We start from the raw sequence: 16,993 nt of genomic DNA, 5'->3' as shown, positions 1-16,993 counted from the left end.
CTGTAATCATGCAGGGGATTTGACCCGAACTATTATTGTTAAGCAATTTACAAATGCAACTGTAAGGGCAGCATTTACACAAAGAAATAACCATAGTATTGTAATATCAGCTGATATTTAAAATGTTTAACTAATTTAATTAGCCTATAACAAGGGTTTGTTGTCTTACCTTTTACTGCAGTGAATATTTCTCACGAAGTTAACAAAAGCTATAAAATGGCATTTAAAACTTTTTCACTATTGCCCAAAAATAATGGGAACCTGCATTATAATTAAAAATGTTTATGCTGAATATCATTTTTTTTTTAAACCCGGCAAAACAGGTCCTGTAGAAAATATATTAGAATTTCATTTGTATCTTCAAATATTTTCATCTATTGGAGAAAAACATTACTAGCCATATTCTAAAGTTTTTGAATAGGTTTCGAACCTTTGGATTAGGAGTCAATACTGAAGTTGTAATTCTATTGTAATAGCCTATCTCTAATTGATCTGTCCTAGAGTCAACCACGGAAATGTTGAAAGAAAATACATAATGTAGGCTAAAACTGTAATTAAAAACAAAAACAAAACACCAATTACATCTTCAGCCAGTCGAACACATGACCCCATGGCCTGGATGGATGGAGACCGTGTAGACCGGTTCCTGTACTAAAATCCATTCCGCGTTTTGCAGACATTCTGTGCGTGTTAAAAAAAAAAAAAAAAAAAAAAAAAAAAGTCGCCTCACCTGCTGAGCGCTCCAACATATCACTCCGCAGGGTCAGTTTATATTATTTTTATTTTACACTGGCGTTTATAAACAGGCTAATATATTAGTTAAAAATACATTCTAATGTTATTATGGAGGATAATGATGTGTACTTCTAAATGAGAAGGTGTTGTTCCTTTGAGTGCCGTGCCTAATGTTGTGGCACTATTTAGCATGGTGTCGCTCACAGTGCGTGATTCGGTTACACTCAAATATGGCTACCATGGAGTGCAAGCTACAACTTTAATATTTGTACTAATGCAGAAATGTAACGTTTTACTTAATTCCCCGTTCTACAGCCGCGTCTAATTGTCGTCTTTTACGTGTACAAATTGTGAATACCCAGGCAAGGATACCATCTCGATGGGTTTAGCGTTAATAAAGTATAGCTCGAAATTTGCAGCTTGCTCCGCGAGCTGATCGAAATCGTCAGGATTGAAAGCTTGAAAGCGAAATCTGCTTTCGGTTTTCCCTCATTTGGGGATATTTTTTGGTTGTATTTCTCCGAATGTGTCCAGGGATCGGCTCCTGTCATCGCCTCGCAGGAGCTCAGATAGCGGTCGGTATGGCTTGTTTTCGGATGAGGGATGTAACCCGCGAGGATTTGGCGATGTGGGATGAAGCGGAATAAAGAAAAGTGATCCGTTCGAACCGAAGGAAAGCGGATGCGTTCTGCCTATGGATTAAACATTATAGTTTTTCTGTGGATTTTACTGGAATACGTGTGCAATATCGCCGAAGATATCGCTTTGTCACGCTGGCTTATTTTCCAGAGGAATAGTGGTGTATTCCTCCCCAACCCCCCAGCGCCATCCACAAACACTAAACAAAAGTACTATATGTCACGTATATGACGGTTCTTGTCATGAAGGAAATAAATAAAAATTGCTAGGGTCGAAGAGGTAAGTAAATATCGATCGACGAGTGTGTTGTGTGTGTTTCTCGTCACCATTTGCGAGTGCTTTTGTCGTTTCTGTCGCCTTTCTGCATGCGAACACTTGATTTCGACCGAGTGTGCAGCTTTTCTTCTTGTACTCTCGCCAGCCTCCCAATTAACTCTAAAATCATCTAAATGTGTTTAAAAACGTCCTGCATCTTTACTGTCCACTGCCTTTAATGGTCCGTTATATGATTCCCGCATGGATAGGTGACTCCAAGCTTGAGTAATGTTTCCAAGTTAATCAGCCGGGCTGCAAGGCCTCTACTGTATCCACTTATAGCCTTTCTTGCGCATTTACAGTCATCTTTCCACTGTAACACCATCACATCTAAGTTGACACTACATTGCACGCGATGATCATCTGCCGAGCGATAATTTTTGGACAGCACCGATACTTTGTATGCAGGTAGGTTTAGCCTTTGGACAGTACTACCCTAAAGAGTGCAAATCAGCCTCTCTCATTTAAAGTCGCCGGCTTGTCCTTGTTTATTCCCATTCTATAAAAAAGTATTAAGTAGGGAAAACGTATGAGTAAAAGGCACGATGGTATTATTGGCACCCTGCGTATGTACGGCTCTGAAACACAAAGCTCTGGAGACAACTGAACAAAGGCAAAAAGCTGGACATGCCCCCTCATGTGAAGAAGCACTTGCTTTGTGTGCTTCTGTTGTTTCAGTACGGCTATCCCCTGGTTCCTGTATGTGTTGTGTTATTTAACCATTTCCTAATATACATTTACTCTCTATATAACTTCAAAAGAAGTCCTCTATACGAGGCTTAGAACATTTTCATCATTTCAGATAGGTTGTGGCCATTTGTTTTTTCTTATCTTACCCTTAAAATGATTATTGTTGGTGTAACAGTGTAGCCAAGTTGGTTGAGAGTCATATTACATAATTTGTTGCTTGAATTTAACTAGTTAGATTAGATGTTACCACATCAAGCACATTTTATGCTACTTAGAAAAAGGCTTACATTATAGTTGATAGGGTTATGTAGTTCTCTATTAACCCTGATGGGAAATTGCAAAATAGCAGAAGCATCAAGTGTAAACAGCAAGTATACATTAATGCAGTTATATGACACAAATATAATGCACATGCATTAGCTGGTGCTACCATGTTGTGTGTCAGAAACACCTGTTCATTATCCTTACTGATTACCAGAAAACTTTAATTTGCATGTAGAGATGCATTTGCAAACTGCGTTTCTCAAAATGAACCCAAAGACATTAATAATTTTGCAGTAGCATCATTCTGTACATGTACAGCTGCAGTTTAATTGAGTTAACTGAAGGAACGATCCAAGAATCTGTCTCTTTTTGTTAGCTTTAACCTTTTAATTTACTGTACTCTTATTTAATCTTTATGATTTCCTTGTAATACCTTCGCCATGTTCTGTCCTGGAAGGTTAAGAAAAAATCCTTTGCCCTTGCAGATGTTAACCGTGATGTTGAGTACTCAGACTTCAGATCCATATGCTGATACTTTCTTTTCTGTTAAAGAAAATGGAGTTTTGTTCATGTCTCATTTGCTTCTAGTCGACCAAATAAACATTTAGCAGATGTATGCATTTCTAGTGTTTTTCTTCTGTGAAAAGTATTAAAAAGTATTGATGAGTCATCTTGCACACAAGGGCGTATCCAAATGTTTGTCCAATCAAATGCGCTCTAGAATGATAATGTCCCTCCCCTAATATTGCCTACATTTGGCTAGCAATAGCATGTAGCAAATAATGCTTCTCAGATGTGACTTAAACTAAAAGACTTAAAAATTGGAGACGTTTTCTTCAATGTGCCCTCCCCCAGCTTTCAGTTTCAGAAATCTCTATAAAATTGTAAAAAAAAAAAAAAAAAAAATCACTTGCCAAGCCATTTCATAAGGTTTTTAAATGGCCACCGCAGACAATGTGTATGTACACACTAATGGTAATGCACACGGCCTCATTGAAGGCTTGACTCAACCATGTGAGGTCTAATTGTTTACTCAAGGCAGGATACAATGAGCGCAACCCAGGGAGGGATCCCACGTAGTTCCCGGAAAAGACAGCATCCCGTTGGCAATATGCCTTGTCAGCTGAGTGGACAGGTTGGCAGAAGCACCACGCAGAGCAGGCGCAAGGGTCAGCACTGGGGATCCGGCAGAGCAACAACTAACAATATGCACAACATTCAGAAAGAATACAACAACACGACCGAAACATTGATCTGCCAGTCTGTCACTTACAACTGTGTTGTTTACTTTTTATCAGATCGTGAACTCCGGTGCTGTGCTAATATGTCACAAGTAAAAAATATTAAGTAGATATATGCCTTTTTTAAAGCTGAACTTCACTTTTAAAAATTGCATAACATAATGATTTCATTAAAAAATTGGCAGTCATAAATTGAGGTGGAAATGTGTACTAAAAGTGTGTCTAGCGTAACAAAAAAACTTAATAGCATTGTGTGGATTGATTTTATTGGAATGATTGAAGTGTGCTGCTTACACTTGTTTTTAATTTTTATGGAACTTTTGCAGAGTTGCGAGTTCGACTCCACAGTCCACACTGTGAACAAATTATACAAGCTTATTAAAATATAGTTTTAGTATTAACCTCAGGGATTATTTTCTCCTCCGGCATTACCAGGTTTTTGTAATAAAATCAGAATTAAAACCTCACTGGTTGGAGAATGTTGTGTTTTGAAGGTGTAAATCTGCTGCAAAGCTGGAAAACGTGCTATGTTGAAAGCTTTCCTGGAAATGTAAAAAAAATGTCAGCCTACAGGATTACAGACATTTATAATGTTACATACTTATTTGTGAAAATAATGTAGTATGTGTTCACATCCCTTTCACAGAATGTCATCAGAGGAGAAAAGTCTGGACCCCTCTGACAAAGGACCCTCGCCACCTCCTAGCAGCTCTGGGGCCACTCCCACTGGAAGTCCGGCCCCCACGGATAAGCGGCCCCGGGGCCGCCCTCGTAAGGACGCATTATCCACGGCAACAACACTTCCATCTGTGCCCAGACAGAGAAAGAAGTAAGTTTAATTAAACTTCTGAGGTGCGGTTTTTATTAATCTGATAAGCAATTTAAATGTCTTTAGAAATAAATGTTGATTATTGGTCCTATAAGATAAGAATCTTATGAAATTCATCCAGTTGTTCTAACTCTGTGTCAATGCTGGAAGCAACGCAAACTTGGCTGTCAACACTGATGGCATTTAAGCTGCGTGCCACTTTTTATCAACCACGGACCAATCAGTTTTGAGTTTGTGTGTTCCCATTTATATAAATAAAGGGAAATCCGTTGGTGTAAAATAAAATAGGTTATTTTTTAACGTACAAAACATCATAAAAAGTGTGTGTTATGTACCAGCATGGAGCAATATGGTTGAAAGGTGAAACATTGCTGACATTATTTATTTTTTATTGAATAATTATTTTTTCATTAAGATGACCTTTCTGTCATCTAATGCTGACTTTATTAAAATCTTTAATAAACATCAATAATTTAATAATACTGTTAAAACTAATCACAAACTAATCACGTTTTCCATGATAGACGTCTTTGTTGATTTATAATGGGAACGTTCTAGTTTTGATGCACCGCTCATGTCCAGTGTAGGCATGGTGTAAAATTTTGATTCATGAAAAGCCTTCCGCCTATGCGACAAGCAATGCATTTGACCAATTTAGCTTCATGGACACCTGGCAGTGGAGGTCTCCTCATCTGCTCTGATATCTCTCTCTGACAGGCCACTTTAAATTATGGTGCGTTGAATTAACCCCTCTGAGCCCTTCAGCTATTTACCCATTGAACACATTAAAGAGAAGCACCTGTTTGCCTGACTGGCATCTTGATCCAGGATGGGACTTTAGGCTAACCCGGAATCCATTGAATGTACAGAAGCAGTTTTTGAACGGTAATCCTGGCAGACTTCCTCTGTTTCACAACTGCATTTGAGAAGAGTATGTGCATCTTCCTTGACTCAGATAACCGTCTAAATGGAGGGGAGGTGCTTGGCATTTTTCCTGAGGGGATTAATTATATAGGAGTCTTTGAAATGAAAAGCACAGGTGCCTCTGTCAGCTTAGGAGCTTTACTATGACTGTGTAAGGTGTGAATGTCAGTGGGACGGTCTGATGCAAGGTGCTTTCGTTAATAGATCTCACAAAATCATCTTCTTCAAAAGAAGAAACTTCCTTCTACCTACCATTCAAATGTCTACTAACTGTTGATTTGCTATGGTTCTTATGGTGCTTTTTCTGAAGACATTGCTAGTGTTAGTGCATCATAACTGTCCGCTCGTGTGTCTTTTGGTTGTTTATGGTTGGCCAACGTCACAACTTGGCGTACACTACCATTCAAACGCTTGGGGTTGATGCGATTTGTAAATGTTTTTGAAAGAAGTCTCTTATGCTTGCTCACTGAGGCTGTATTTATTTGAACAAAATACAATAGAAAGAGAAATACTCTTTTAAATACTGTTTTTCTATGTTAATATATTTTAAAATGTAATTTATTTCAGTTAATTATAATTGTCTGCATTATTACTCCAGGCATTATTACTCCAGATCCACATGATCTTTCAGAAATCATTCTAAAATGCTGATTTGGTGCTTATCTCTTATTATTATCAATGTTGAAAACATTTGTGCTTCCTAATATTGTTGTGGACATACTGACATATTTAAAAAAAATATATATATTTATCTGTAACATTATAAATGTATTTATGTATGTAGAAAAAATCTTAATGACCCCAACATTTTAAATGGTACTGTATTATTACATAATTCTTGTGGTCACATCATCACAGTTGTGCTTATGCCAGCTATTTTACATCGACATTTAAATATGGCTAATTTCAAATATTCATAAATATTTTTTTGAAAGTCTTTCATAAATGGGAAGATGTCAGACTTGTGCTTGATGTCCATCAACTTCCAAATAAAAGAAACTAAAAGATAATAAAAAAATAAGGACATTTTATTTGTAAAGTCAGGTGTATTTATATAGCTAGCATTTTTCACAATACATTTTTACAGTAAATAATCTCTAAATGTCTTGAATGTCATAGGCTGCATATTTACATTACATGGTTCAAATGACCCAATTCCATTTTTCCTCCCATGTGGCACAGATCGGATATGACCCGCCACGAAATTGAAAGCACATTGTTTTCTGATATTCTCAGATCGGTTTCAGGCCTCATTCATATGTGGAAATAAACCTGATGTGAATCGGATACGTGCATTTTCATTTGCCATGAAAGCGGACATATTGGATAATCCCTTGCCAATGCCAGTCGTACGTCATTGAAAAAGTGCATTGGGCATCAAGACCTGCAGTGTAAATGCGGCCTTACAGGAAAAACATGACTTTAATGCTTTGCGAAGTATTTAATTAAATGGATCTTAAATTAAAGAACTTAAAGAAATTATAATTCATGGTTATGTAATACATAAAAAAATGGGTTACATTTCCACAAAAAAATCAGTGAAGACAGAGTGATATTTACCTTAACATATATACAATTGACCCTTCGCAGGGAGTTTGATTGACAGGTGATCTGACCAATCATACTTCGCCATCCGCCATTTTGTCCGATAAAGCAGTCAGGAGAGTTAGTAGATTAACATGGGAGGATTTGAACTTGAAGAGCGGAGCCTTTCCGCGGTTAAAACAACATTCCTTCTTATGTTCATTCATGTTTATTTGATGCTATACATTAACTAGAAGGAATAGATGATCGGTTCATGAGCAGCTTTAACTGAGACTCTACAGCGATCTGACAGACACATTAAAGAGCCACAAAACAGTATTTATTGTTTAAATTTCTTTTAAAAAATGACCAAATTTGAAAGGTGAGACTTTGTTTAATATCAAAAGTAACCGAAAAGTAACCTGCTCTGTCCTGTCTCAGTGTGTTGTCAGTCACCTCTCTGCTCCGCGATGTGTTTTTCACTGCGTGAGAACATGGTGTGGCGTGAGAGCGGCGTAGCTTGTCGTAGCAACGACATAGCAACAGTAACTAAGGGGGGCGGGTCTTTGTGAACGGTCAATTGCTTTGCCATAATATAAGATTTCAGTCATACCACCCACCCCCTAATTCATACCTGAGAAAAAGCTGCCACCAGGATGATATGGTATTGTGGGTGGTTACTATGCAGTTGCTAAGGTAATACGAGGCCGATGCTTTGCTTACTAGCCCAAGACAACAGATCCAACCCTAAAGAATAAAATTCCACATTCAATGTAACATTAAGTCTATGTTTTTTTTCACTCGTCCGCCTAGAAGTCTGATCACTTAGAAAAATAACAGCATACCTCTCCTCAACAAACCACATTATTTGAGGTACCATCCATGTCTCTACCACAAACAATACGGGACAAATGTTATTGGTTTGTTTAAATCCTAATAGAAATAGTGAGGCTTGCCTTGGCAAACACTGCTAAAAGGAATTCTTCAGTTTATTGTTTTCCATTCTCCTTTGTTGCGTACTTCAGTTTAGTGGTTCTCTAAGGATTTTGTTGAATTTGGTCCCATATTTTTGAAAGGAAACCGTCGGATTGGTTTGCTTCACAGAACCCAGTCTTTGAAAATCCATTCCATAAAACTCCACTCCAGATATTATACTGTAGTTGTGTGTGTTGGCTCTACTTTCTAACACTCTCTCTCTCTCTCTCTCTCTCTCTCTCTCTCTCTCTCTCTCTCTCTCTCTCTCTCTCTCTCTCTCTCTCTCTCTCTCTCTCTCTCTCTCTCTCTCTCTCTCTCTCTCTCTCTCTCTCTCTCTCTCTCTCTCTCTCTCTCTCTCTCTCTCTCTCTCTCTCTCTCTCTCTCTCTCTATGGTGGGATGGTGGGATAAGTTATATGTCTCTGGGCTTGGGGGTTGGGTGCCGAGCATGCCTAAATGGACCATGCAGTTTCTATGTTCTCTTTTTTTTTTTAAAGCATAGACCTATGCCAATGTATATTTACACAAATATACTTTATTTTACCTGAGAGAGCCAATACAGGATTTTAAAGCAAACGGCGTCAGCATTACGTAGTGACACATGACGGGCAATTGCAGGTGGATACTAGATGACATCACAGCTGTCGGTCCTAAATGAGACCAATGTCTAGTTTTATAAATGAGTGTTACCTACATTTTGCTGCATCAGCATTGTCATGATGTCATATTCTTAATTACATTTTTGTCTAGTTGGATTTGCTGTTTCACATATGGAAGTACGGAAGTAATATTGTTTGCGAATGGCTTTTCCTGTTGACTTTATTGTTCCGTTCGTTTAGATCAGTAGAGGCTGTTCATAAGTAGGACATTTTCATGTTCCCTCATCCAGACGGAGATGATGTTTGGCTGTCTGGGAATTGTGATGCATATTTAATCCTCTGTCTACTACAGAGGCCTACTAAGTCATCTTGGGGTTGGGCGTTAACACAATTCATTTCTATGTATGGTACCTCCATCCAAAAGATTTGAATAGCTGTACGAGATTTACTCTAAAGGTACACATACCAAACCAATCGAATCGATCCTAAAGTGCATTATGAATGACAGATTAATGACCGGTCAGAATAGTATCATCTTCAATGTGTGTTACAAGGGTATGCTAAATTAGCATGTTTGTTTTATATGTGTACTAAATGATTTCTTCTTGAAATCTCAAAGGGACGTGCTACTGGCTACCTTGGTGCTCAGGTTACAATGTAACCTTTGTGGCCTGGCAAGTGACATTTTGAAGACACATTGAGCTCAGACTAACGTGGACACTGTTTAGGTATGGCTGCCCACTGCTCCGGTTGTGTGAGTCCATGCTTTTCAGTGTGTGTGTTCACTAATCACTGCTCTTAATGTGTCTACACTCATTTGGATGGGTGAAATGCAGAGGACAAATTCCGAGTATGGGTTCCTATACTTGGCTTTCACATGTCACTTTCACTTTCCCTTAACATCATTTTGTTGCTTACAGTATCATATATGAGATGAGCCAGACAGAACAAGAAAAACATAAACGCATTGTGATTTTGGTCTTCTTCCATTTTGGTGGCTTTATGCAAGTAATATTCTTAAGTTCTGTAGAATACTTGCAAGTAATTTGCCAAAGCCAATTTTTGCTTGCATTTGGCATTTTCAAGTTAATTTTGGACTTTTCGGCATGCTTTAAATGAGTGATCTTTTGGCATTATCCGCAAAAGATCACTAACCTATAGGTTGATGTGATCATCTTTATGGATTTTCAGCATCAACCTATAGGGATCCTCGCTTGGTTGATAAACATAAATGGTTGGTCCTTCCATCTTGTGTCAGGTTTATCTACTGATAGATTGACAAATGTGGTTAAAAAAATGTGTGTTCGTGAATTTTTTTTTAAAAGAATTTGAGTAAACTTATAGTATAAATATTTTAATTTTACTTTGCATAAATATGTTTACTGTAATTTAGTTAATTTGATCAATTTAACTACTATAATATAATTTTGTTTTAAAAATATTTAATTGTATGTAAATAAATAGAATTTTGCCATGTCATATATATATATGACATGGCAAAATTATATATAAATATTTACATACAATTAAATATTTTTAAAACAAAATATATATCTCATATATATATGAGACATGGCAAAATTATATATAAATATTTAAATATATATTCAATGATGACGATATCTAGAGACATATGTAAAGACATGTATAGGGATTTCATCATCAATAATTGTATTTAATAGTTGTGGAATATGTATATATATGGCTCAGTGGTTCATGTAGATTGTCTACAAACCGGAAGGTTGGTGGTTCAATCCCCGGTTCCACCTGACCAAGTGTCGAGGTGTCCTTGAGCAAGACACCTAACCCTAGCTGCTCCCGACGAGCTGGATCGCCTTGCATGGCTGACACCGCCGTCGGTGTATGAATGAGTGAGTGAATGGGTGAATGTGAGGCAATATTGTAAAGCGCTTTGGTGGCCATTGGGTCTATGAAAGCGCTATATTAATGCAGTCCATTTACCATTCCATTTACCATATATACATATTCCAAATAAAAAATTATGATTGATGATGAAATCTTTATATATGTCTTTACATACGTCTCTAGATATCGTCATCATTGAATAGGCCTATATATATAAATCATATTGGAAGACTAATTTCACCTGATAGTTTCAACCAGCTTCTTAAACCCGGACATGTGGTCTATGGCTCTGAAGGTTTTGCTGCATGTGTCTCTATAACTTCTGGGGGGAAATCCCTCCCGTTTGTCAGCATTCAGCCTTGTTAACTGTCTGGTATAGGAAGTCATTTGCAGGGAGGAGTCATTTTCGGCATGGGGCAGACTGCGATTTCTCTCTCCAGTGGCACTGGTAATTACCCATCCATCCCTCACACACTCCCTCCTCACGGCAACCCTAGAGAGGGGCTGGCTTCCCTTTCAACTCTGCTTGCTGTACCTCCTCCGTCTTCAAACTGTGTGTCTTTAATTTGAATGCCTAACAATTATCACCCTGATGAAGTGATACATAGATCAGACAAGAAGAGCCCCCGTGGGAATCTGACAGCCACGGATCTTCACTGCGCATTTGTGGGGCGGATGTGTAGAAAGGCAAATGGATGTTTGGCTGTAGATGGATGCGTGTTGGTTGGTTCTCAACTGGTGGACCGTGATCCAGAATGGGTCGCAGGTCTGTTCTGTTAGGTTCGCTGACAATAGGGGGAAATGATTATGCTACGCCATATGTATATGTTATAGGACTGAAATGGGTGTGAATTGAGAATAAGATATTGAATTTCTAGGAAATTAGGAATGACTTACAAACAGAAACTACTCAGACCTAATTTCCTTTTGCTATCCCAATGCGAAGAAAACTGCCCAACTAGTAGGATGGATGTGTGCTTTTGGTCACATGCCAAGAGCATTCGCGTTGGTGTGAACAGGCTTTTAGAAACCACGATTTACAGTCTCGTGTCATTTGGTTAAGAAAAATTTTCATAAGAATAACATTTTACATCCATAAAGATAAACATTTATTAATGGTGCTATAGGAAACAATTAGCATTCTGCAATTGGATAAACGCATCGTACAATTTTTAAATAACACAAAGGCATAACACAACAAATTGAGCAACATGGCAAAAAGGAAGTGTCAAACTAATTTCACACACTTGAGTTTGAACTAGAGGGTTCTCTTTTTTCGGCGAGGAAAGTGCAATATAGCCAATAACTGTTCACAGTTACATCTTGTTTGTGGCAGTCTGCTGAACCCTAAATGCTGGAATGGCATATCTTCAACTAAATTAACCATGTAACCATTTATCACGAATTACTAGCAATAGTGTTCGAAATGGCATTTTTTTCAGAGCTTTTTGTTATTGTACATCATTCATGTAGGCCTAGCTGTCATGTTGTTTTGCAAACATTGCATGTGTGTTTTAGTGAGCTAAACAAATATCAACCTCATGGGGTTTAAATGATTAACGTAACTTATTTAAATAACTAAGTTTATGGATTAAATACCTGATTTTTCCGTTTTATTAGTCCACAGTCAATTTTGTGATGCTGTTTTTCATACTTAACATTGTCTAATATCAGCATCTGAAAGACTTGACAACATTCATCCTAATGGTTGTTTAAATTGTATGTACCTTATTTATATGCTGCTTTTGATATATATATATATTTATAGATATCTCGTGTAAACATGTCTAGCTCATATTCCACCTCAATATAAAATAAAATAAATAATAGATTTAGAGAAAGCATTTTACTTTTGAGGTTTTTTTTTGTGATTCCCATAATTGTCAATCATGATTTTGTTTAATTCTCAAAAATGTAATGCAGTAATTTTATGTCAAATTTGGAGTAAAATAATACTACACACACACACACACACACACACACACAACACACACACACACACACACACACACACACACACACACCGCCTCAGTGGACGGCCCTGTTAAAATATACCTTGAGATTTCAGTCTTTCCATTCAAATAAATAGTAGCTGTACTTGCATGGCTGGAAATAGCTGCCCGGGGTTCTAACCAAGATGGCTGCCGAATTAACTGTCTTCCTGTTGAAGGATTTTGAAGTCTCACAGGGGAGCTTTACTATTACTGTAAACACAAAGAGGAACTAACTGAATGTATGTGCTAACGGTTTCTAAATGTTATAGGGAAGCTGCATATAGACACGTATATAACCAGGTTCAGATTTCCCCCATTGTTCTAGCTGTCTGTGAGGCGTTGGACAACCCAACCTGATCTCATGAGAAAACGTAACCATTTCACGAGGTGCCGATTTCATGTAATTTCGTGATTTTGAACGGGAATGTATGATTTTTTTAGAGAAAAGTAAGTCCACCCCTAAACATAACCGTTGCCAAAAATGGCAAAATATTTAGTGGCCTTTACTTAGCCTTAGGATTAACCATTTTAATCCTAAATCACTGGTCAGGAAATTAGCAAGAATTGCACAAATACGGTACATAAAATAACTCAGCACGGAATAGCCTTCCCCAACTTGCTGACAGATTTTTACAGGAAGAAGTTGTTCCACTCAATGATAACAGCTGTTCAACTTTTCATGAGTAGTTCAAAAATGTCTCCCAGTTTGTTTAAGTTTAATGTCAGACCAAATGTTCACTATAGGGTTTAAATCTGGACTCTGACCTGGCCAAATCATGAGCTTGATGGACTTGTGCTCAAGCCACTTCTTGGTTGTCTTTTTCTTGTTGAGAATGATCTGATCATTCCTATTTAGATGGCATCTTTTCAATTGTGGGAAGCAAGCCCATTCTGCAATATTCTCCTATACTCCAAAGCATTAAATGCCTTTTCACAGTGAAGCAGCTCGCCACACAATGGCACAGTCTCTTTCTCCATGCTTCACTGTGGTAGAGATGCATTTATTATTATATTTCTCTGCAGATTTTCCAAGACACCGCTCTGGAGCATCACCATGCAACTCGTGTATCATTGTGATTCATCACTCCACACACAATTATATATATCCCATATTCTGCCAAAAACTTAATTCTGTCTTTGATGTTTTTCTGAGACAGCAATGGCTTTTTAAGTAGTACATTTGCTTACATTTTGCTAATTTCCTGACCAATCATTTTTGGTTAAGACAGTTAAAGCTTAGTGTTAGCCATTTTGGGCTTGGTCCATTTTCTTTGCCCAGGAGTTGATACTGTAGATCAGATACTGTCCTCTGAGTACTGCGTGTTCTGAAAGACTAGAGCGTCACGTAGCACCATAGCAACAGCTTTAGGCTGGGCTCTCTCAGAGGCCAAACTCATGTGACTGGCAGCCTGTCATGCACTTCTTTGACACCGAATCCATTGAAAGGGTTAGGAAAAAAGAGAATACTTTATTGGCTTCAATAAAGGTAATGAGATTTGCATTTCTATCTTTTCTTTCTGAAAACAAACATGAGTCAATAACGTCATACAATAGAGAACAATGAGCTTCTTCTTTTTTTAAAGACACAACACAGAAGACAGTAAAAATAGTGCCAGTATTAGTTGTGATTAAGTTCTCTTAATATCCCCAGTTCTAGACAGATCCTTAGTCAATCAAACCTTGAAAAAATTATAATATTTGTTTTAACTCGTGGTCCTATGCGGTTTATCAGTAAAATGCAGCTGGTGAAGTAGGTTGACTAAGGGGACGTACACACAGAATTCGTTTTTCCATTCCACTGCGCTACTTTTCAATCATTTTTCCTATGAAAAACGCACTTAGATGGATGCATTTGAACACTGCTTTTGCAGTGTCTTTCTGAAAATCTTCCGAACACAAATAAAGATCTTTTTGATTAAATCTGACAGCTTTCAGTCCCTCCATTGACAGCTACGCAACTACAACTTTGACGCATCAAAAAGTTCATAAAGGGATCGTAAAAACTAATCCACATCATGAATTGAGCGATTTAGTAAAAAAATTTAGAATAGACTCGGATCGCTTTAAATGATGATTAGATTGAATGTAGGCTTTTATTCACATTTAAACATTGATCACCGGGAATAAACAGAAGCTCAACGAATCAGCCAGACCCGCGAGAACAAACCTTTTCCCGGAAACTCAAACGTGTAACACGAGAATGAACCTCTTTGGTTCTTGCAGAAGCTCAAACGTGCTGCGTAACGCGTCAAGCGAACTTGCTTGAGCTTCTGTTTACCACAACTGATGTGTGCATTGATGAATGTTTATATCTGAATAAAAGCCTAAATTAAAACTGTTCATCTTCATCATATAAAGTGTCAAAATGTCAGTTGCAAAGCTGTCAATGGAGTGACAGAAAGCTCTCAGATTTCATCAAAAACATCTTTATTTGTGTTCAGAAGATGAACAAAAGTCTTATGGGTTTAAAATGACATGAGGGTGAGTAAATGATGAACTATCCCTTGAAATGTTTTTGTAACACTGACCTCCATCTAGTATTTTTAACTGCAAAAATGTGTTCTGTGTGAATGGCCTCTAAGGAAGTCTTGCTGGTTAAAGTCGATTTAAATAAATTGTTTTCCTTTTTTTGAATACATGTTCTTGGTCTTATTGTGCACAATTTTATGGAAGTCTGTTTTTGCCTCCAGATTAATAAAAGTAATGATAGTAATAAATAAAAGGTACAGTTTTGGGTCAGTACGATTGTTTTAAATACATTTGGGTCGACTTGGATGCATTACATTTATAAAAAGTGACAGTAAAGTATTTTATATTGTTAATATATATAAATAAATAAATGCTGCTCTTTTGAACTTTCTGTCCATCAAAGAATCCTGGAGAAAAAAACATGATCACAAAATATTAAGCAGTTGTGTTAAACCTTTTTTCGTCATAGTAGAATAGAAATAGAAGATGTTTACTGAGCACCAAATCAGCATATTAAATACATTCAGCCTACATTAAAAAAAAATGGTTTTTTTAATCGCAAAGTGACTATATTTTTCACAGTTGCCACATTCTTCACAATAAGTCTTACTCTGCCTCTGAAATGAATTTCCTTTTCACCCAAAGTCTCCAAGCCCTCTTATTTTTCATCCCCTCCCCTCCAATCACCTGTCATATAGAGACCACTTTTCACTTTTCTGGTTGGATGGCTATTTTCCTTTCGAGACACATGTAACTGTCAAAGCTTTAAATATCTAGGCTAAATGAAAAAATATCTAGGCTTTAAATAAAAAGTCAAATTAATGTCAAATTACAGATCACACAAACCGCATCTGCACAAATTGGATGAAATGCAGTGATCAAAACCTGATCTGACTGGACACTGCTCGTGCGAATGAGTCACCAAGAAGATGAAACCCTGTTCAGTGTGTAATCTAGGTTTGAGTTGCGACACCAGAGCAGGGTTGTGTGTCCGCCCTCAGGGCTTCTGAGGAAATGAGGAAATGTCATCTTCATGATGCTCCTATATTGAGCGGCAGCTTTAATGAGAGGTCTCGCACCCGTTACTTCCCCCTCAGTGCATGTAAACAAATGTGCCCGAACACAAACACACCGTTTTCACATGGCCGTCCCACCCTTGCTCAGGGCCACGCACACTCAGTTGGGAACCAGAGACAACTGGTACTGTATTTAAATAATATAGTGCATTAGTGTCAATCCACTTTTTCAGCTGCACTGGTATTTTTTCATTTTTTTCCCCCATATGGATTTAAAACGTTTATTTAAAGAATTGATCTTAGCCAGTTACAAGGTGAACTACAAAAAATGTTTTGAAAGCAAAAAAGTATTTGAAAGGTGGACAATAAGACAAAGGTACAGGGATTTTGTGAGGGGAAACTACAATCCCATGAAGCATTGCAAATGACATGATCAAATAAAAAAAAGTGGTGAAACATAAAACTATTACAGTGTAACTTCGCTACTTTTCAACTCGCTTTGTATTATTAACATGTCTGTAGTATAAATGAACATGTTTACTGGTTGTGGTTTGTGGTCAGTTTGAAATGTTGACTACAAATTTTCTGTTGTGGCGTTCTCTCCATGTTTATGATTCTTTGCAGCCTTTAGCCACTGCCTGCAATGTGCTGGTTCCTACACTCTTTGAATTCTTGCACCCGTCAACAACACCATTATTATCTTAGGGTGTATTCAAAACTGTCTTGTTTGGTTCGATTGAATCGAACTCAAGTTCGTTTCCCCCCTTGGTGCGGATCTTTTGGGCAGGTGTGAATACAGCAATCGCACTCGTGCGGACCAAACAACCGTACGGTACAATTCTGGTGCGGTTCAAATTTCTGTCCAATGAATGGATGACCTTAGCACACGTGTGATTTTGTTTACAAATTTTTGGT

At 37.6% G+C, this 16,993-nt stretch overlaps 1 protein-coding gene across 4 annotated transcripts in view; it reads left to right on the top strand.

The window, feature by feature from the left end:
* Positions 1 to 937: 937 nt before the first annotated feature.
* The window catches only part of kmt2cb (lysine (K)-specific methyltransferase 2Cb), a 99,696-nt gene continuing 83,640 nt past the window's right edge, over positions 938 to 16,993 (top strand). For all 4 annotated transcript variants that reach the window (XM_079614204.1, XM_079614205.1, XM_079614203.1 and 1 more), the window contains exons 1-2: positions 938 to 1,653; positions 4,531 to 4,713. In XM_079614204.1, coding sequence (XP_079470330.1) covers positions 4,532 to 4,713 — 182 coding nt within the window. In that variant the 5' untranslated portion in view covers positions 938 to 1,653; position 4,531. The remainder of the gene's footprint in view (positions 1,654 to 4,530; positions 4,714 to 16,993) is intronic.

This window comes from Phoxinus phoxinus (assembly GCF_949152265.1).
Source record: "Phoxinus phoxinus genome assembly, chromosome: 5".
Lineage (NCBI taxonomy): Eukaryota > Metazoa > Chordata > Actinopteri > Cypriniformes > Leuciscidae > Phoxinus > Phoxinus phoxinus.
The sequence above is the reverse complement of the archived record's forward strand: the minus strand, read 5'-3'. Positions and strand labels throughout refer to the sequence as shown.